The sequence below is a fragment of the Choloepus didactylus genome, chromosome 2, assembly GCF_015220235.1.
Source record: "Choloepus didactylus isolate mChoDid1 chromosome 2, mChoDid1.pri, whole genome shotgun sequence".
Classification (NCBI taxonomy): Eukaryota; Metazoa; Chordata; class Mammalia; order Pilosa; family Megalonychidae; genus Choloepus; species Choloepus didactylus.
The window spans coordinates 208987441-209009899 of NC_051308.1; the positions used below are offsets into that span (position 1 = coordinate 208987441).

The 22459-nt window shown below is 38.4% G+C and overlaps 1 protein-coding gene across 5 annotated transcripts; it reads right to left on the reverse strand.

Annotated features, from left to right (window-relative positions):
- Positions 1-10531: 10531 nt before the first annotated feature.
- LOC119527490 (zinc finger protein 684-like) lies at positions 10532-20756 on the reverse strand. Of its 5 annotated transcripts, XM_037827568.1 has the most exons (6): positions 20254-20756; positions 19923-20030; positions 19658-19833; positions 14935-15061; positions 14511-14606; positions 10532-12469 (listed from the first exon to the last, which is right to left on the reverse strand). In XM_037827568.1, the coding sequence occupies exons 4-6, from the start codon at positions 14966-14968 to the stop codon at positions 11469-11471; spliced, it is 1131 nt and encodes a 376-aa protein (XP_037683496.1). In that variant the 5' UTR covers positions 14969-15061; positions 19658-19833; positions 19923-20030; positions 20254-20756; the 3' UTR covers positions 10532-11468. The 5 variants fall into 5 exon arrangements, with proteins under 5 accessions (XP_037683496.1, XP_037683494.1, XP_037683493.1 ...); XM_037827566.1 differs by lacking the exon at positions 19658-19833 and having other exon boundaries at positions 20512-20756; XM_037827565.1 differs by lacking the exon at positions 19658-19833.
- Between the last annotated feature and the right edge of the window lie 1703 nt (positions 20757-22459).

A 22459-nucleotide genomic window follows, 5' to 3' on the forward strand; every position in this document is an offset into this window, starting at 1 on the left:
AAGATCTCAACAAACCAATTACTAGTAAAGAGATTGAATCAGTAAACAAAAACCTCCCAAAAAAGGAAAGCCCAGAGCCAGATGGCTTCACAGGGGAATTCTACCAAACATTCCAAGAAGAGTTAACTCCAATTCTGCTAAAAGTCTTCCAAAAACTTGAAGAGGAGGGAACAATTTCTAATTCATTCCATGAAGCCACCATCACCCTGATACCAAAGCCGGATAAAGATATCACAAGAAAAGGAAACTAAAGAGCAATATTTCTTATGAATATAGATGCAAAAATCCTTAATAAAATACTAACAAATGGAATCCAACAGCATATTAAAAGAATTATATGATCAAGTGGGATTTATCCCTGCTATGCAAAGGTGGCTCAACATAAGAAAATCAACGTATGTAATACACAACATTAGGGGAAAATACACACACATACATGATCATCTCAATTGATGCAGAAAAGGTATTTGACAAAATCCAGTATTGCTTTTTAATAACAGTTACAACACTAGGAACAGAAGGAAGCTTCCTCAACATGATAAAGGGCATATATGAAAAGGCCACAGCTAACATCCTGCTTAATGGTGAAAGACTGAAAACTTTCCCTTTAAGATCAGGAACAAGAAAGGATACCCCAACATAACTGTTATTCAACATTGTGCTGGACTTTCTTGCCAGAGCAATTAGGCAAGAAAAAGAAATAAAAGGCATCCAAATTGGAAAGGAAGAGGTAAAATTTTCTCTATTTGTAGATGACATGATACCATATACAGAAACCACCCCCTCAGACACCTACACACACAATAAATCTCCCACTGCACTAACCTTTGCAATTGTAAATAACACAGTGATAAACGTCTTTGTACATAAATCATTTACCAAATTTCTTATTACTTCTTTAGGGCAAATTCTTATAAATTGAATTGCTTAGTCAAATGGTATGAACAATTTTCAGACTTTTAACTTATATTGCCAAATGTGATGCAAAAGTTTATGCCAATTTACATTTCCACCACCTGGGGGGAGTTTGATTTGCCAAATCCTGAGCAATTTATTTGCTTTTCAATTCTAGCACATGCATTGATATAAAGACTTGTTCATTTCTCTCTTCTAATCTTCTTTCAGTATAATGCTTTCTCTCCATCCCTCAGTACCACTGACTTGGCTCATACCTTTGCCATTCTTTGTATGGCCTACTGCAATAGTATACTAACTAGTTTTATTAGAACACAGCTGTGCTCATTTGTTTACATATTATCTCTGGTGGCTTTGGGGCTACAGGGACAGAGTTGAATAGTTGCAACAGACAGTGTATGGCCTGCAAAGCCTAAAATATTGTCTAACCCTTTACAGAAAAAGTTTGCTGCACCCTGGTCTATATCAATTAATATTGCTATGCTAACTTCCTATGATTTGCTTGAAGGGTCTTGTTCTGTTCAGCCTTTCTGTATGGTTCTTGTATGCAGCTTAAATCTGGATTTAAAACACCAATTTGATAGTCTCTGCTTTTGAAAAGTACAGATTTTTAGATCTCTTTCATTAAGAAAAGAGGAGAAGGACAGGGCAAGATAGCAGCATAGAGAGATGTGGAATTTAGTTAGTCCTCTGGGGCAACTAGTAAATAGCCAGGAACAACTAGTAAATAGTCTGGAACAACTGTTCAGGGACATCTGTGACTGGACACACATCATACACCAGCCTGGAATGGGTGGAATGGCTGAGATTGCAGCATAGAACTGTAAGTAAAGCTCACCAAACTGCAGAGATGGTGCCAACCCCCACCCCCCACCCCCCACCGGCACAGCAGGCTGAGCTGAAATACATCCCTGTGGAAAAAAGCGGGTTAAGTGGAGCAAGGGAAAGTAAGTCAACCAAGCTCCAATTGCAGTTTTAATTAACAAATTTGGACTACTGAGTGCAAGGTACAAGCACAGATATACCTGGAGCAAGCAGGAAAGGAACCTGAGGTTCCTCCTGGCAGAGAGGAGACAGGGCTGATAGACAAATAAATAAATAAATGAATGAATAAATAAATAAAAACAGGCTTTTGGAGACAGCTGAGTGCAGAATACTGGAAAATTACTGTATCCCCCCCCAAAAAGGGTCACAGAACTGGGTACCAACACTGGTCAACTGGCAAAACTGGGAGAGCTGAGGACTAGCTCTGGAAAAGGGCTCTCTCTCTTTTTCCTTCTTTCCCCTCTCATTCTAAGTAACTCATTAGAGAAAGCCTCAGGCATTTTAAATTGTCAGCAGTGGTGGAATTAACAGAGTCAGAGACACAGAGGAGGAATTCAAGTGTAGATGATTAATTCTCTAAAGGGTATATCTTCCCTAATAAAAGGTCCTCCCCAGAGAATTCAGATACCCAGGGCCTGGGGGAGGAAAAAAACAGAAACAACTTAAACTTGGCTTCTGACACTCTCAGCCCTTGGCCAGGACAGGGTCCAGTGAGAATTAAAGGGACAACACCTCTTTACACCCATGGGGAGCTGTGGGCTGACAAGCACAACCTGTTGGGCAGGATAGGAAAATCACAGAGACTAGAGGCCTCACAGGAAAATCTGACAATCTGCTGGGTATCACCCTTAAGGAAACTGATACTGAATACAGCATCCTCCTGAGACCTGTGCCCATCTGGTCTGGGAAAATCTGATTGGGGTAATCAAGGAAACAAGATGCCTAGAAAATGAAAAATTACAAATCACACTAGGGAAAACAAAGATATGGCCCAAAGGAACAAACTTACACTTCAACTGAGATATCGGAACTGAAACAACTAATTATTAATCAAACAAATCTCCTAAATCAAATCAATGAGTTGAGGGAACATATGGCAAAAGAGAAGAAGGATATAAAGAAGACATTGGGAAAGCAAAAGGAAGAACTCAAAAGTTTGAAAAAACAATTGGCAGAACTTATGGGAATGAAAGGCACAATAGAAGAGATGAAGAAAACAATGGAGACATACAACAGCAGATCTCAAGAGGCAGAAGAAAAGATTCATGAACTGGAGAATATGGCATCTGAAATCCTATACACAAAAGAACAGATAGGGAAAAGAATGGAAAAATAGGAGCAGCATCTCAGGAATTGAATAACAACATGAAGGACATGAATATATGTGTCATGGGTGTCCCAGAAGGAGAAGAGAAGGGAAGAGGGGCAGAAGCAATAACAGAGGAAATAATCACTGAAAATTTCCCATCTCTTATGAAAGACATAAAATTACAGATCCAAGAAGAACAGCATACCCCAAACAGAATAGATCTGAATAGACCTATGCCAAGTCACTTAATAATCATATTATTAAATGTCAAAGATAAAGAGAGAATCCTGAAAGCAGCAAGGGAAAAGCAATCCATGACATACAAGGGAAGCTCGATAAAGCTATGTGTGGATTTCTCAGTAGAAATCATGGAGGCAAGAAGGCAGTGGTATGATATATTTAAGACACTGAAAAAGAAAAACTGCCAGCCAAGAATTCTATATCTGGAAAACCTGTCCTTTAAAAATGATGGAGAGTTTAAAATAGTCTCAGACAATGACAGAGTTTGTGAACAAGAAACCTGCTCTACAGGAAATACTAAAGAGAGCACTACAGACAGATAGGAAAAGACAGGAGAGAGAGGTTTGGAGCACAATATTGGGTGATGGTAGCACAATAATGTAAGTACACGGAACAAAGATGACTGTGAATACGGTTGAAAGAGGAAGGTTGGGGCATGTAGGACACCAGAAGGAAAGATAGAAGATAGACTGGGACTGCATAACTTAGTGAAACCTAGAGTGGTCAATGATTGTGATAAAATGTACACATATGTTTTTACATGAGGAAGAACAAATGAATGTCAATGTTGCAAGGTGTTAAAAATGGGGTGGTATTGGGGAAAAATACAGTCAATGCAAAGTAGAGTCTATAGTTAACAGTAACATTGTAATATGCTTCCATTAATTGTACAAAGGCAATAAACCAAAGCTAAATATCTATAAGAGGGGGATATAAAGGAGGAGTATGGGATTCTTGGCATTGGTAATGTTGTCTGACTTTTTTTATTGTATTTTATTTTAATTTTATTTTTTCTTTTGTTGCTTTTAAGTTGACATTTTTTTCCTGTTTCTTTTTTCTTTTTACTTTTTCTGCCTCTTCTCTTTCTTTGTGGAAGAAATGGAAATCCTTATATAGATGGTGTTGGTAAATGTCCTTATATAGATAGTGTTGGTGAATGCATAACTATGTGATTATACAGGGAACCACTGACTGTTTACTTAGGATGGAATGTATGGTATGTAAATAAAACCATCTAAAAAATAAACAGAGGGATACAAGTGCTGGAGAAAGTATGGAGAAAGAGATGTACCTTATCACCATTGGTGGGAAAGTAGAATGGTGCAGCCCATCTGGAGGGCAGTGTGGTGGTTCCACAGGAAGCTAAGCATGGGCTTGCCATATGGTCCTGCAACTTGGTTATTGGGTGTATACTTGGAAGAACTGAAAAATGGGACACGAATGGACGTTTGCTCAGTGGGGTTTATGGTATCAGTATTCATGGTTTGTAGTGGATGGAGGTGGCCTAAGGGTACATCACTTATGAATGGAATGGTGAACTGTCAAACAATGGAATATTGAGCTGCTACAAGAAGGAGTGAAACTGTAAGGTCAATGGACATTGAGGACCGTATGTTGAGGGAAATAAACCAGAAGTGGAAGGAAAAACATTATAATGCCTCACTAATATGAACTAGCTACAATGTGCAAACTCTGAGAATTGAGTCTGAGAGCATAGGTTATCAGGGGAAGGCTTCCTAGATTGTAAGCTCTTACAGCAGCTACATGTATTCCTGAGTTGTAATGGTTATTTCTAAATTCTGAGATGCTGAGCATTTCTTTTTTTTAATGTTTCCTACTAAAAACCCTAGTGTTTTTTTTTTAGTTTTTTTAATTGAGACTGTTCACATACCATACAATTATCCAAAGATCCAAAGTGTACAATCAGTTGCCCACAGTACCATCATACAGCTGTGCATCCATCACCACAAGTTTTTAATTCAATTTTTAGAACATTTTCATTACTCCAGAAAAGAAATAGAGACAAAAAAGGGAACTCAAATCTTCCCATACCCCTAACCACTCCCCCTCCATTATTGATTCATAGTATTGGTATAGTACATTTGTTACTGTTGATGAGAGAACGTTAAAATACTACTAACTGTAGTATATGGTTTGCAACAGGTATATTTTTTTCCTATATGCCTCTCTCTTAACTTCTACTTATAGTGTCATACATTTGTTCTAGTTCATGAGAGAGATTTCTAATATTTGTACAGTTAATCATGGACATTGTCCCCCACAAGATTCACTGTTTTATACATGCCCATCTTTTAACCTCCAACTTTCCTTCTGGTGACATAAGTGACTCTGAGCTTACCATTTCCACCACATTCACACATCATTCAGCACTGTTAGTTATTCTCACAATGTGCTACCATCACCTCTGTCCATTTCCAGACATTTAAGTTCACGCTAGTTGAAAATTCTGCTCATAATAAGCAACTGCTCCCCATTCTTCAGTCTCATTCTATATCCTGGTAAGTTATATTTTATGTCTATGAGTTTAGATATTATAATTGGTTCACATCAGTGAGACCCTGCAATATTTGTCCTTATGTGTCTGTCTTATTTCACTCAACATAGTGTCCTCAAGATTTCTTCATCAACCCATTTTGGTTTAGATGGTCTTGTTCACACACTATATACTCCATCCTAAGTAAACAATTGATGGTTCCCTGTATAGTCACGTATTTATGTATTCTCCACCATTGCCACTATCTATATAAGGACATCTCCATTTCTTCCACAAAGACGGAGGAAGAGTCAAAGAAGGCAGAGAGACAAAAGAGAAAGAAAAAAGAAAGAGAGAAAAAAAAACACAACAGCTAGGAAGCACCAAAAGGAAAGATAGCATTAAACTAAAGCAGAATAAAGAATCAGACAACATGACCAATGCAAAGAGTCCCATACCCTTCCCCTTTGCCCCCCCCCCATATGCATTTAGCTTTGGTATATCACCTTTGGTATATTAAAGGAAGCATAATACAATGTTTCTGTTAATTAGTCTCTACTTTGCATTGATTGTTTTCCCCCAATCCCACCCTATTTTTAACAACTAGCGATATTGACATTCATTTGTTCTACCTCATATGTAAAAACATATTTGTACCTTTTATCGCAATCATTGAGCACCCTAGGTTTCACTGAGTTATACAGTCCCAGTCTCTATCTTTCCTCTTTCCTTCTGGTATCCCATATGCTCCTAACCTTCTTCCTTCAACCATACTCACAATCATCTTTGTTCAGTGCACCCACATTGCTGTGCTATCTCCCAAAATTGTGTTCCAAACCTCTCACTCCTGTCCTTTCCTTTCTGTCTGTAGTGCTCCCTTTAGTGTTTCTTGTAGAGCAGGTATCTTGCTCACAAATAACTGTCATTGTCTGTTTGTCAGAAAATATTTTAATCAATGTAAAAGGCAGAAAATCTGTTTTATCAAAATAACTTCTTGCACTTCTTGTTAACTTTATCATGTCTTGGTTGTTTAAAAATATTGTCTTCCCACTTTTAAAAGAGTTAAGTCTTTCCTTAACTTTAGTTAAATAAAAAAATACTGTTTCAAACCTGACAACTTTTAACATTTTGCTTTCTCAAGGTCAAGCTCTAAGAATATCTTTTTATTCCCAACAGTTACAAAGAATTTGGTCATTCACCTTTAAAAAATTGAAGTGCTAAAAATAACGAAATTCATGTAATATGTTATAAGTTGCAGAAAAAAATTTAGACATTGTTATAAAAATTAAAAACTTCTTTTTGGTTACTAATCTGCATAACATCAAACAATATAGTTCTGCCAGTTATGATTTTAGTTATTTTTAAAGTGTTCTATTTCACAAAAACAGCCAAATTTCCTTGTATGTTTCATTGTTTTACTCTGATGCTTCTCTAAAAGTGCTTGCAGTTAGCTACAAGTCAGAGCTTCATCTTCAACAACAAAGAAAAACTTTTAAAAAGAAGCAAGGCAAATATATAAATTATGTTCTACCCATTATCTAACATAACCCTAGTAAAAATGTGAAGAAAAATTAGACCTCTGTTTTAATTGAAGTGCTTGCTTGCATGTTTACACCAGGCTCCTAGTACTGTGACTGCATGCTCTCTCCCCATCAGAGTTATTAGTGAGACCATTTCTGTACCCCCTAGAACTATAAGGGGGTCAACCACATCACATGGATGTGCTCCAGAAGTAGATATGAACATGCTGTTACTGAAAACATCTTTTACTACAGACACCTTTGCCTCTGCCTGCCAAAAAAGACTCGATCACTTTAGCTTTTCAGTGAAGACTGCCTCCAGACTGGCTCTGCTACATAGTGCCAGACTGTGCTGTAAAACAGGCCAATAGAACCCAGGAGCCCACTGTCCTGTTTCCCAGAAAACCAACAATGCTGCACCACAACAACTGTACAAAGAAGATACCTCCTAGAGCTATAATTGCCAGTGTGATGTGGTTGCAGCGTAAAAACATAATTAACACTAAGGCCTGCTCCTATGAGGGCAGGCTTACGGAGATCACCCGTGAGAAGCTCACAGTCCCCCCGCTCCTTTGGAGGCTTACGGTCTCCTCGGATGAGGCTGACAAGAATTGGGGCTATGTTCATGGGAGGCTTATGGAAATCACCCATGAGAGGCTCACAGTCCCCCTGCTCTTTTGGAGGCTTACAGAGGCCACCCAAAACGTTGCTCAAGTGAGACTAATGACCCAGATCTGTACGATCTGTCACAACAACAAAGCAGGCGTCCCCGGTTTGTCGTTGGGGATTAGGAAATCGCATGCAGTTTTTCGCTCAAAGCATCCCCCAAGTTACTTTGACTGCTGCAATGTGGAAACATGCTCCCGGAGCATTGGAGAGTTTTGACTGAGTGCTCAGATTTCCAGGCTTACGAAGCCGGGCACCATGTTAGAGCGGGCTTAGGCAACACGCTGGGGTGGGCTGAGGTGTCCCTGGGACACTGAACAAAACTCTCAAGGGAGGATCTGGACAGAAAGACATCACTTATCTAGGGCCGAATTAGTTGTAGATATTTGAGAGCCATGGGGGTCAGCCGGCATTGCGTCAAGGCGGTTTGAGTTGATAGACTCAAGCCAATGATTGCATGGAAACTTGAACGACTGTGTAGTTTGGGGAACAGAGTCGACTGGAAGGCTGCCCTGTTGCCCCGAGGGGCCAGGAAACTCAAACTGCAGTCGGTCCTCCGAACGGGGCTGACCAAGAGACTGTCTTGTTGCCCCTAAGGGGCCGGATACTTAAGCCTCAGTCGAACCTCCATCCCAGGTTTTGGCACCAGATGTTAGGTCGGAGTTGTTTAAGAATCCACACAATGCAGTCAGTCAAAGCTTTAAGTAGAAAGTTGAAGATTTATTAGAGGAAGAAAGCAGGTGGGAGCCAGTGAAAAGAAAGAAAATGGCTCCAGCTCTCTTTTTGAGAGCTGCATTTTTAAAGAGAAAGAAATAAAAACCACATTGGATGTGAAGGGTGTCTGCTGAGTGGTTCCTGTACCTGAGAGCTTACCATCTTCTGAGCTGATTGGTTCTAGGGTTCTGACGCACTACTCTCCTTTGAAGTGCAGCTACATTATCTATTTGGAGGGAGCGGGCCTTGAAGTGCAGCTGCATTATCTATTTGGAGGGAGCAGACCTTTTGGGGGTTGAGGCGCCACCATGACTGGAGTTTTTAAACAGTCTTCAACCCGTATTTTATGGCCCATCTGGTTTCTGTGAGATAAGCTGTGGAGCCTCTGGGTCAGAAATTCCCTCTATATGTTAGACTTTTTTTCTGAGATCTCACAGTTCTAAGTGGTTTCATTTCTCCCCTTTCCCAGAACAAGCACTCTATAACACTTTTGCCCTGATTCCACCCACTTTTCCAATGTTATTATCTAGTACATTCATTTCTTCTTACTTCTAGCCCTCTCCCAAATCAGTCATTATTTCAATCACTTACAGTCAACAACTAATTCAGATTCACCAACATGTTTAAAATTTTTGGTCATCATTGCTTCTTGCATTCCTTTTCCCTCTAGGTTCAATTTTCTTCTTATTGAACCAAAGCTTTCAAGCAAGCGTCTGTGAATGGTAAACTCAGGGAAATTCTCAGCCACCTGAGATCCACACATATATTTAGGTGCTGAGGAAGTCATGGGCATGCTCTGTGGCCATCTCCCAGCCCTCGCATACTCCCATCCTTTCCCCCTCTTGCTTGTTTGCATGCAGATGTTTCAGTATGTTTCCATTTCACAGCCTGGGGCTCTCAATCATAAAAAACAAGCTACCCAGAAATGGAATGGTCTGACAATCCCTTGACCCCATAACTAGGAACAGGCAGTCCCAGCTGCTTGTCAGGGCAGGAACTCTGCACAAAGTTTGCTTGATACATGCTTTTTGCTCAGTGGCAGGGCCCTCTTACCCTTAGGTTGCATAAGCACCCAGAACTCAAGCAGCAACAGATCCCTCATCTCTGATGTGAAGCAAGGCATACAGAGCCACCATCCACCAACCCTGATCTGAGCAGTTGCCCTCCCTGGAGGACTGGGCACAATAGAACCTTTTTCCCAGCTCTTTTGGACCCCTTGAGTTATGTAAGTAATCAAGTAGTCATTTGCTGAGAATCTCAGTTGTGCCTGAACCTGTTCCCATGACACACCATGTAGCAACTTGCTCCACACTAAGGTGAAGAAATCTGTTCCAGGTCAGGGATGAGCATACTGGTACAGCAATTTCTCTTTTTGTAGGAGGACAGGTTAGTAAACAGCAGCAAAGAGTCCCTAGGCAAGGATCAGAATGTGGAATATCTAGTAGAGTTTGGTTCCTAAGGAGGACGTGTGACACTGGGCCACCCAGTGTTGCTGAGAGGTCCTGATGGGCATCCTGGCCCCCAAACTTTGGGAGCACTGAACATACAGATTTGTTCTTTCCTTCTCCTAAGGCAGGGAGGAAGCCAATCCCTCTTCTCTAAAAAAAATCACTTGAACACTTTCCTATTTATGAGACTAGGTATGGGGAGAAAATTTCTGTGTATGGGGAATAGTTGAGGGGGAAGGGACACAAGTAAGTAAAGAAAATATTTTAAAACACCTTACTGTGTTTATGATATATATTATATGATCCCAATACCACTTATGTAAAATCTCTTCATTTTATATAGAGATATAAAGAGATTCAGGACAAAAGAATCACTAAAATGTTAATGGTGTTTTTTCGGGAACATGGGATTTCAGGTGGTATTTTCTTGATCAAATTTTTGGAATATATATATTAAATATATAAAAATTAAATTAATTAAATATGTATATAATGAGGAGGTATTGTATAAACATACAAATTAACCTTTCTTTTATATTGGAAAAATCTATCAAATGTCTGAATATAGATACTTTAAACGAAAAAAGTGGCATTTTCTTTTAAACTTTTTATTGTGGTAACATTACACAACTCAAAATTTCCCATTGTAACCACTTTCAAGTGTACACTGATATTAATTACATTCACAATATTATGCTACCATCACCAACATACATTACCCCAACTTTTCATCATCTCAAACAGAAACTGCACCCATTAAGCAAAAACTCCCTCTTCTTTTCCCCCACCAAAAGTGACATTTCTGACTGTTCCTGTTAAATAGGAGAAAAAGTAAAAGTAAAAATATCTCAAGGTATAACATATTCTAGAAGGAAAGTGGATGTAAAAAGTAAAAGGGTAGTCTGTGTACATTATGTGTGGCTGTTTCAGACATGATTTTGACAACTACACAAAGACACAGACTTCAAATAAAGAAAAACAGCCTTCTAGAGATTCAATATCATGCTCATTTTGAGCTATATGTAACAGTTGTGGCTTTCTTCTTGCCAAATCATAATCATATTCTGGGCTTAAGGTTATGCTGGTGAAGAAAAGAATGAAGTCAACAATAGAAAGCTTTAGTGTAGCTAAATATATACACTAGAATATTCGGTGTCAAAAGTTTGGAAATAGTGATTTTTTTAGGATTTGAAGAGACAAATGTTTACCACAAATTCTTTTGATAGGTATAATTTTGTATAATGTGCACAATATATTTCAAACCTAAGTATAGATTTCTGAAGCAATTCTAGCATTTGTGTAAAAGTCATAAATCAGAGGCAATGCATACATGTAATTGTCACTCTGATGCCATGATCATTCAATTTTTCACAACTTCCCAAGTTTTATACTCAACAGTAAAATTGTCTACCATATATAATTCAAATTTTTCTGTAATCTTTAATAAAATTAGTAATATCACAGAATATGAATTTCACATGCTCTTCCATACTCAATCAATAGAGTTTTAACAATTATTAATTCTCTCTTGCCTAAGATTTTAAGTTTTCCCACATTCATAAGCCTTCCTTTTTTTTATGACTTCTTTGATGAAAAATGAGGTTTGGCTTCCGGTGAAAAAATTTCCCACATATGTTACATTCATGTTGATGCTCTGCCGTATGAATTAAGCAATGTTTAAGGAGATGAGACTTCTTGATGAAGGCTTTGCCACATTCAGTACATCCATGGGGTTTCTCTCCTGTATGAATTCTCTGATGCATAACAAGCACTGATGAGTTTGCAAAGGCTTTGCCACATTTTCTACAACAGTATGGTTTCTCTCCTGTATGACATCTAGCATGCTTATAAAGGGATGAACTGTACTTGTAGGTTTTCCCACATTCCTTACATTCAAATAAGTTCTCAAGTGAATGAGACTTCACATGTTGAGTAAAGGAGGAGTGCCAAGTGAATGTCCTCCCACACTGACTGCACTCATAAGGTTTCTCTCCAGTGTGAAGTCTCCGATGGACCACAAGTTGTGCTTTATGCATAAAAGCTTTCCCACAATCACTGCACACAAAGGGTCTCTCTCCATTATGAATTTTTTGATGAGTTACAAGGTGTGCCTTCCTGCTATAGGCTTTCCCACAATCACTGCACACAAAGCATCTCTCTCCATTATAAATTTTCTGATGACTTACAAGGTGTGCCTTTCTACTATAGGCTTTCTCACATCCATTGTACTCAAAGGTTTTTTTCTTTGAATGTTGTTTTTTATGTCTAATTAGATAACATTTCTTTTTGAAAGCTTTCCCGCAGTCATTGCATTCATAAGTGTTTTCTTTAGCATAACTTTTATTATAACTGAATAAGTCGAAATTAGGTTCCAAACTCTTTCCATTTGATTCACATTCATGTTTTTTTCTTGAAGAAGTAAGATTTATATTTGGATTATAATTTTCGACTTTCTCCTTAGTCAATGTTTCCTTGAAAGTGAACACATCTGGGTTCAAAAAATTATCTGTGCTTCCCCATTGTCTCTCTAGTTCATCATCAAGTAAGCAGTCAACTTCTAAAAAGGAGTAAAATGAAATATTCCCGTTATTCTTTCCAATATATTATAGAAAGAAATTTCAAGAAGCCTCTGGTTTTAGGTCTAGTTTCCCATTTGGACAACAAAATAGCCTGTATTTACCCTGCCCCTGGGCTTCTAAGAAAAAACTGCTGAAATGGGGGCTTCTAGAAAACAGACAATAATGAGAACAAGTAACTTCTGCTTACAATTATGACTTTCCAATTCATGAAAGATGGTGAAACAGGCACAAAGTCAAGTCATAATGAAGACAGTGGAAGTTAAAAAGGACTCTCAACAAGGATGCAGGTGAGCCCTGAGAATGGGGAGACCAGTCTTAGAGGAATAAATAAGTAATCAAGGAAACAGGAGATAAAGGTGTTATGGGGAAATGAGAGGAGGAGGACTGACTGGAGAAGTTCAATCAGAGCCAAAGTCTACAACATCTAAAAACTAAATTGAAAAAAAATTAAATTGCCCCTCTTCCTTATCCTGCACACAACCGCCAAGTGAATCATCAAATCATCAACTCCGTTTTATCTATAGGAACATTCCTATATTCTCTGCCACCGACCCCATCCAAACTACAGTTGAGGAGTATTTGTAGAAAGTTCTCCAACTCCTTTTCTAGCTAGGATTTATTCTCTAATGCTGATATATACCCAGGAATTCAGAAGTCCAGCAGGACACTTAAAAGAGGCCAGAAGCAAATTCCATTTGTCTTTATCAATTTATTCTAGCAAGGTTCCTGGATATGAATTTCTCCTAATAAACAATCCTGCTTTTTATAATCTCTTTCAATCTGCCAAGTATAATAGGTCTGGAGCCCTGCTTTGCCCTTGACCCCATACTCTTCAATTCAAATTTCACATTTTGGTTTCCAAATTTATGGCTTCCATTAATCCTCAGGACCTGAAACACAAGAGTTCTAGTCCATACTGGCCTTTGCTTTTGTATACTTTGTGGGTAAGGTAATTCTGACTACTGTTACCACGACACCACATCATGTCTGTGGTGGTTTGAAGCTATATGTACCACAGAAAAACATGTTCTTAAATCTAATCCATTCCTGTGGGTGTGAACCCATTGTAAGTAGGAACTTTTGATGAGGTTACTCCACTTAAGGTGTGGCCCAGTGCAATCAGGATAGATCTCAATCTCATTACTAGCGTCCTTTACAAGCAGAATGAAATTCAGACAGAGAAAGCCACAGAGGAAGCAGCCAGAAGCTGAAATCAGTGGAACCTGGAAGAGAAGGGAGAGGCTAGAAGAGGCCACTGTGTGCCTTGCCATGTGACAAACTAAAGACCAAGGATCACTTGCAGCCAGTCCCAGAATGCCTGGGTTCAGGAAGAAAGCAACGCTTTGATGACGCCTTGATTTGGACATTTTCCCGGCCTCTAAACCATGAGCTAATAAATTCCCATTGTTTAACCCAATGGTATTTGCTTGAACAGACCAGGAAACTAAAACAGTGTCAAATATAACATCATCACTGCTAGGCTCAAAACCCTACAAATGCTAAGTCCAGTTATATAATAAATTGGGGAAGTGGGGAAGAAGACAATTCTCTATTTCTAAGCTTTCCTTCCATTGGAAGGAAGCCCTATTAATGCAACACTTCTGGACTCTTATATCATTCTATATTCCTTCAAATCCACACACTCTGACTACATTGTACAAACTAGCTATATGGACAAAGATCTGTGATCATGTTGAAGAAGGAAGAAGAATGAGGATTTTAAGAATTAACAAAGTAAGAACCTAGATGAAACAGGTAGTGTGAGGATACAAAATAGAAAGGAGAGGTACACTGCTCCACAACAAAAGCTAAACAAAGAGGATCTAAGTGGGGAGAATAAAAGTGAAGATATCATTTGGGGATCTGATGATATTATGTCAAATGCACCCAGTCACTTCCAAAGGTTTGTGGCTTTTAAGAGGTACTTCCTGGAAAGTATTTCAAAGGTGTCTATCCCTCATAGACCAACTGGGATCTCAATTCCAAAGACTCCCATCCACCTGATTTTCTGTCACTCACCTGGATAGTTCCAACATCGGTTCTCTCCCTCCACCATCCAAAGCTCTTGTCCTTGCTCTACCCTGAAGATCACTTTTGTGTTAGTAAATGGACATCCTGTTCATGGGAAACAACACAGAACCAGGAACATAGTGATAGGGACAAACAATTACCTCACAACTCACTTCTGCTTTTTTGATTCTCAAAGCCTTTAAAGGCTGACAAATGGGCCTTGGAACAGATAAGACATTTCTCCTCCACTTGGGAAGTGGAAACACATTCAGACTACCTGATACCCAAAGGAGATTAATAATTGTTGACTAATGAAACTAATTGTTAATAAGGGCTAAACTTATTAATGCTTCAGAATGTTCACAGCTTTCACAAGTCTTAAAGGAAGGGCACTGTTGGTCAACTCCGAGTTAAACAGGGAAGTTGTCCTTACCCACTGAGATTAGGTTTCTCAGGTTCTCCAGCATCACATCACAATACAGCTGCCTCTGAGCACAGTCAAGCAGCTGCCACTCTTCCAGGGTGAAGTCCACAGCTATGTTCTGGAATGTCACTGATCCCTGTAACAGAACATTTACCTTCAACTTGTACTGTCCACCACTGGGAGATACAAAGAGGCTTCAGATCAATTCCTCTGATTATATTCATTGTTCAGGATATACAATAAGTTATACAGCATAGCTAATAACTACTCTGCACTTGATTCAGAATTAAAATCTGTGAGAACAAAATCATATTTAAACATCTAAAATGTATTTATACGGAGTGAGAGAGAAAGAAAATATTAAGTTCACTGAGCACTGCTTTGTGCTCCCTTACTCTACTTAAAGCAAGGAATCCTCTAAGGAATGGTCAGAGGAAAGCAGCTACTGCATCTATTACCAAACTCTTATATAAGGACTCATCAAAAAATTATTTCATATCAAGTGCCAGGAAAATCTTTATCTATAGAATTGTTATACCTTATTCTCTCCGACAAGGCCAATGATTTCACTGACTGGGTATCCTTTTTCTATGACTGCCAAGATTAAATACAAAATTTTATTTTAACATTATAAACTATGGCTTGCATATTAGTTTTCTAACTTTCTATTAAATCTCTATTTCAACCCATATTTTTCCTGCTTATATCCTTATCTTTTATATGAATTACTATAATTCATTGCAAATCCACTGGAAAACAAAGTGGAATTTGAATGAAAAAATGGATGGATGTCTGTCTTGCCTGGAAACAGATCATTTTTAGATGATCTTAGGAAATTCTACAGATCCATGAAAAGATGGGGGCAAGGAGAGTTCCCTACCTTACCAATCTAGCAATGATTAATCATATACCAACTACAGAGAAGGCTACTGAGGGGAGAATGTTTCAAACAAGTCAGGGAAGTCCATGTTCTGGAAGCACCGACATGTTTACTTCTGACTCTGATATCTGACCAAAGGAATCTTGGACAATGATGCTCCCTTGGGTAGATGAGTGCATTTCTGTCCTATTGACAATTTATCATTAATCTCCAATCTAGTGGTTGTTTTCTCCCAGAAATTTATCCTAAAGAAATAAAAATGGATGAATACAAAAATGGATTTAAGTCTGGGCTTTGGAGCAAGGCAGCCTGGATTTAAATTCAGTTCTTCCATTTAATAGTTTTGATACATAAAAGTTTTTATTGTGACCCTAAAATTGTGACCTTGAAAAAGGTACTTAACTATTTAATATCTCAGTTTTCTTATTTGCAAAAAACAAAACAGTACCCATACCATAGAATTTTTATGAGAAGTAAGTAAAGTATTTAGAACAATACATGGCTCATGGTAAACATTCAATAAAATTTAGTTATTATTTTTTAAAAAAGAAAAAAAGGGAAGGGAAGGGTGAAAAGTAATGTTTTCACATCATTGCTTATGATATGAAAACACCAGCAATAGCAATAATGTCCATTAATAGGGAGTTGGTTTAAAAAAAAAATCATGATTTAGCCAAAGGGTAGAAAACTAGTAGTCATTAAAAATGATGCTGTACAGACTCTTATTGTTGAGATGTCAATACTACCTAAAGCAACCAACAGATTCAATGCAAATCCAAAATCCCAGATGCCTTTTCTGCAAAAATGGAAAAGCTGATCCTGAAATTCAGGTGGATTGGCAAAGAGACCCAAACAGCCAGAAACATCTTGAAAGAAACTAAGTTGGAGGTCTTACTCTTCCCCATTTCAAAACTTACTACAAAGTATGGTAATCAAAACAGTCTGGTACTGGTATAAAGAGAGACATATAGACCAATGGAATAGAAAGAGAGTCCAGAAATGGACCTGTACGGCCAGCTGATTTTCCACTAAGGTTGCCAAGTACATGAAAAAGGGAAAAGAATAGGCTCTTTAACAAATGGTGTTGGGAAAAGTGGCTATCCACATGCAAATGAATGAAAGTGGATCCCTACTTTGCACTATGTACAAAAGTTAAGTCAAACTGGATCAACAGCCTAAATATAAGAGCTAAGACAATAAAACTGTTAGAAGAAACATACAGGAAAATCTTCATGACCTTGAATTTGGCAATGATTTCTTATATATGATACCAAAGCACAAGCAACGAAAGAAAAAACAGATAAAATGGACTTCATCAAAATTTTAAACAACTGTGTATCCAAGGTCATTATTAAGAAAGTGAAAAGACAAACTACAGAATGGGAGACAACAGTTAAAAATCATATATCCAATAAGGGTTTAATATCCAGAATATATAAAGACCTTCTACAACTCAACAACAAAAAGATAAACAACCCAATTTTAAAATGGGCCAAGAACTTGAAAAGACATATCTCCAAAGAAGACACACAAATGGCCAATAAACACACGAAAAGATGCTAAACATCACTGGTCATCAGGGAAATGCATAATGAGATGCTACTTCACACCACAATGAGATGCCACTGCACCCTACCCCAAAATAATAAGTGTCAGCAAGGATGCAGAGAAACTGGAACCTTTATAGATTGTTGGTGGGATTGTCAAATGGTGCAGCCACTATGGAAATCAGTTTGGTTGCCCACAGAATTACGGTTATGACCCAGTAATCTCACTTCTTGGTATAATCCAAAAGAATTTAAAGCAGGGACTAGAACAGATATTTATACACCAATGTTCATAGCAGCATTACTTACAATAGCCTAAAGGTAGATGCAGTGTAAGTGTAGCTCAACAGATGAATGCATAAACAAAACGTGGTATATCTACATAATGGATTATTCAGCTGTAAAAGGAATGAAATTCTGACACATGCTACAACATGGATGAACCTTGAAGACATCGTGTTGGGTGAAATAAAGCAGACACAAAAAGACAAATATGGTATGATCTCACTTATATTAAATACCTAGAATAAGCAAATTCAGAGACAGAAAGTAGATCAGCAGTTACCAGGGACTGGAGTAGGGGAAAATGTGGAATTACTATTAATGAGTATAGAGTTCTCTTTGGGGTGATGAAAAGTTTTTGGTAAAGCACAATGGTAAAGGTAGCACAACATTATCAATATAATTGATCTCATTGAATTGTACTTTCAAAAATGGTTAAAATGGAAAATTTTGTGTTATTTATAGACTGTAAGCTTTACATCAATGTCAAATTTCTTGAACTTGATAACTAGTTAATTTGGTTACATAAATGAATATCCCTGTTCTTAGGAAATATACATGGAAGTATTAAGTATCAAGGAGCATTTATTATAACAAATAAATCAATGGATGAATGGATAGATGGATAGAAGAACAAATGGAAGGATACAGCAATTGTGGAGTGTTAAAAGTTGATGGATCTGGGTATCCGGGTGGCAGTATTTTGGAGTTCTCTGTACAAGTTGTAATTTTGAAATTATTTAAAATTAAGTTTTTATACACACACACACACACACACAATCCTGGGCGGGGGGTCATACATCAAAATATAAATAATCATTGTTTAGGGTTGTAAAGATAGCAGGATTATATGTAACTTTTATTTTGTTCTTTTACTTGTTCTTTCCAATGTTTTTACAATGCATTAGTTTTTTAATTGTACAAATATTTTTAAACCAAGGTCTACAAGGCCCTACACCATCTTCACCCCACCTCTGATGAGCTCATCTACTTCAATCCTCCAGTCACTCTCTTATTGCTCATTCTGATCAGCCATTTAGTTTCCTTGATGTACCCCCAAAATGCCAAGCTTGATGAGCTCAGGGTCTCTGTACATTTATTTTTCCTGGACTGTTTGTCCCCAGGATACACCCAGATACTGCATGGCTCACTCCTTAAGTTCCTTTAGGTCTCTGCTTACGAGTCACTTACCAAAAAGGCTTTTCTTGACCACCTCATATACCACCATCACTGTCATAATCACTCTGTATTCCCTTACTCTGGCTTTTTCTCCAAAGCACTTATCACGCAGATGACAGATAATGTTTCAAATTGTTTATTTGGTTTTTGTTTATCTCCCTCCATGAAAAGGAGGGACTTTGTTTTGTTCATTGTGGTATACCATGCACCAGAACAGTGTTCGATCCACAATAGATACTCAGCAAATATTTGATGAATGAATTATTGAACTTCTTTTATTGTTGGTTCTTTCCAGTTATAGTTTTTCAAAAGAAACTTATTAAGCAACTTTGGACCAAATGAACAGGAACGGTTTGGGAATTAAGACTGGATTTCAGGCCTAATTTCTGCTGTGAGATTCTAAGCACTCAGCTACCATCTAGGGTTAGTTTTATTCCTTCTTAAAATGAAGAAGCCAGAACTAGAAAAAACCCGAAAGTCATTCTAGTACTACCAGTTTGTGATTATATAAACTATTATAGTATATCCACTGAGGCCAAGTGTGACCACTGAAATAGTATGGGGCCAGCTTAATCTTGAAAGTAATGGGAAATGAAGGAAATGCCCTGCTGTAAATGTGAATGTTTGTGAGAGCCAATGAGAGAGAGAGAGGGACTGTATGTGTGTGTGTGTGTGTGTGTGTGTGTGTGTGTAAAGAGAGAGAGAGATTAGGAAAGTAGAATGTCTTCAGTAATAGCTCCTGATTCTTCTTTACCTTGAACATACTCAATCTCCTCCAGTAAGTTTCTTTTTCCTATGAATCCTGACCATTTTCCCATACCCTCCATTCTTCTATAATTCTCACCTTTCTCCTCAAATGTTTGGGACACTCCAAAATCCTTCATAGTCCCTAGATGTAACACCACCAGTGAAGCCCTACTTTCTTTAGCTAGGAAAGACAGAGTTGTCTCTGTCCTGAAATAGTGTAAAAAGTCCCAAGTCAGGAGAGTCTCTTCCGAGGATTAATCTCTTTCTTCTTTCCTAAGAAAAGAAAGATAGACTGGAGGGCAGAGAAGCAACAAATCCTTCAGCTGGAACTTGCACGTTGGACCGCAATTCTATGAACTCACCATCTCCTGTGGCCCTAGGTTAGACTTTTGTAGATTTTAACCAGGGCAGCTGGAGACCGAGACAGGCAGGAATGTGCAAGAGGGACCCACAGCTTCAATTAGTCTTCCCTGCAGAGACACCAAGAGTACTCTCAAAAACAATGATCACAAATTCAAATTTACTTAGCATTCACTCCTTAGAAAAAAGAATACTATGAATTCATTGTTTTAGGCAGAGTACTGTCTTATAATAAGAATGAAAATAAGTTCGAATACCATTTCCTCCACTTACTAGCTGTTAATTTAAAACAGGTAACGTCACACCTCTCTGTAAAAGAATGAAGTTACTCACCTCACAGGGTAACTGTAAGAAACAAACGTCATGCTCTTTTAAAAGTGCATGACACCATGTCTGTCATACAGCAGTTTCCTGGATATACTGGTTCTCTTCTCCGCTACCCTGAAGGGGCTTACTGTTGTCTGCAAGCCAAAAGGCTCCTGGTAGGCGGCGAAGCACAGTTTTCAACGCAACGGCACAGCCTCCCCACAGGGTAGCACACACAACCCGCAACAGCAAGGCAAACTACGCCGCAGGACACCCTCGCCACACCTGGGGCCCTCAGCAAAGCTGCTCCGCCCTTGCCGGGCTTCCTCTGAGTCGAAAGCCCCCGCGCGTAGGGGTTACGTAAAATTTTCTTTCCTTTCCATGAGTCAACAAGCTGGTCTCTGCCTTTCAGGTGTCCCCCAAGCACTGAAGTGTCACCGGTCGAGCCCAAGGAACGGAGAACACTTCAACTCTCCACTGCTCGTGTGCGGAAGTATTTTTCCCCTCAGTTTTCCCAGGGACGCCCGGGTTTTATTCCAACCATCTGAGACTACATTTCCCATAAGGCTCATGGAGCTTATTTCCGGATGGTCTCAAAAATTTTATCTCAGAATAGGGTTGATTTCTAGCTTGGAATCGCTAGGGCTGCATGGAGGGTTCTGGTTGTTTTGAAAGGAAACGCGCATGTAGTTTTTGCTTATTAACATAGACATGATACTTTTTTTTAAATACTTGCAAGTAGTAAACAATAATTTATTAAAAAGAAAATATGCTATTACCAAATATGGTTTCTTCTGTCTTTTAAAAGAATTAAATTTATTTCACTAATACGGGCATAACTTATATATACCTTAACTGTAAATAGTTTTAAAATACAGACGTATATAAAATGATGTATTAGAGGCCTGTTAAACACCGCTCCCCACCCCTGCCCCCGACAATCTAGTTGTAAACATGTTTAAGGATTTTATTACAATCCTGCTGAATTGGCAAGAGACCAGTTCCAAGATTCACTCAAGGAAGAGACTATATAGGAAAAGAGAATGATTAGATACTGTTGGCTAGCTCCAAAGGAGAATATATCTGATTTCTTGTCTCTTAACTGACAGGCATCAGGGTGGGTGGGTGACTAGTTCCAGAACTAGTCTTAATCCCATTAAAGTAACTTAAAAATTGCTTCTCAGGAATGCTAATATTTCCCAAAAGTAACTTGTGAATTATAGTATGCAAAAATTCTTTCCCAGACCAGATTTGGGACAATTTCCATTTTACAATTTCCTTCAATCCCTTTTTTCCTTTTTTTTTTTTTTTCTGTGTGTATACTAGGGCCTTATTCTAGGCAAATATTTAAATACTCATTCAACCAAAACATGTTGATTGATCTCCTACTATACCTGAAACTTTTGCCTGAAACTTTGTTTTAGTTCTGTACTAGTGAACCAAACAGACAGAAATACTAGCCCTTATGGAGCTCATGTTCTATTTTGTTACATACTGGTAAGCATTATGGAGAAAATAACACAGTGAAAAGGGATAAGAAGTAGGGGAGGATTGCAATTTTAAATATCGTAGTCAAGGAAGGCCACACTTAGAAGGAGATGTTTGAGCAAAGACCTGAAGGAAGTAAAGTTGCAAGCTCATGCCAGATGAAAAACTGTTTTAGGTAAACAGCAAGAGCAAAGACCCTGAAGCCAAACATGTGTTAAGAACAGCAAGGAGAGCTGGGTTACTGGAGATGCGAGAACAATAGAAGAGGGGGAAGGCCCAGATTTGGAGGTCCTTGTAATCAGTGTAAGGACTTGGGCTTTTACTCTGAGTGAAAATGGAAACTACTAACAAATTTTGAGCAGAAAAGTGGCATGATCTTATAACTGAAATGTTAAGAATCAAAGGATTTTGATTACTAAATCATTATAGAGATGTTTTTCTTTATATATTGTAAAACAGGCAGAAGTTAATACCTGAAATTACTGAAACTCAGCTAGTCACCCCCTTGTTTATACACACTATTGTAACGGTGGTTGTGGCTTGGTCTTGGCCCTGTTTATACTCACTATTGTAATGGTTATTCTAGCCTGGTATCAGCTTTCCGTGTACTTACTAATGTAATGGTAACAACTCCATCTCCCCTTGTTTGAATCCATAGACCCTGAACTCCTTAGACTTGAGGAGACAGATTTTGGGGCTGATAGGCCATCTGCTCTCCTGCTTCATGCATAGCATTAAACTCTCT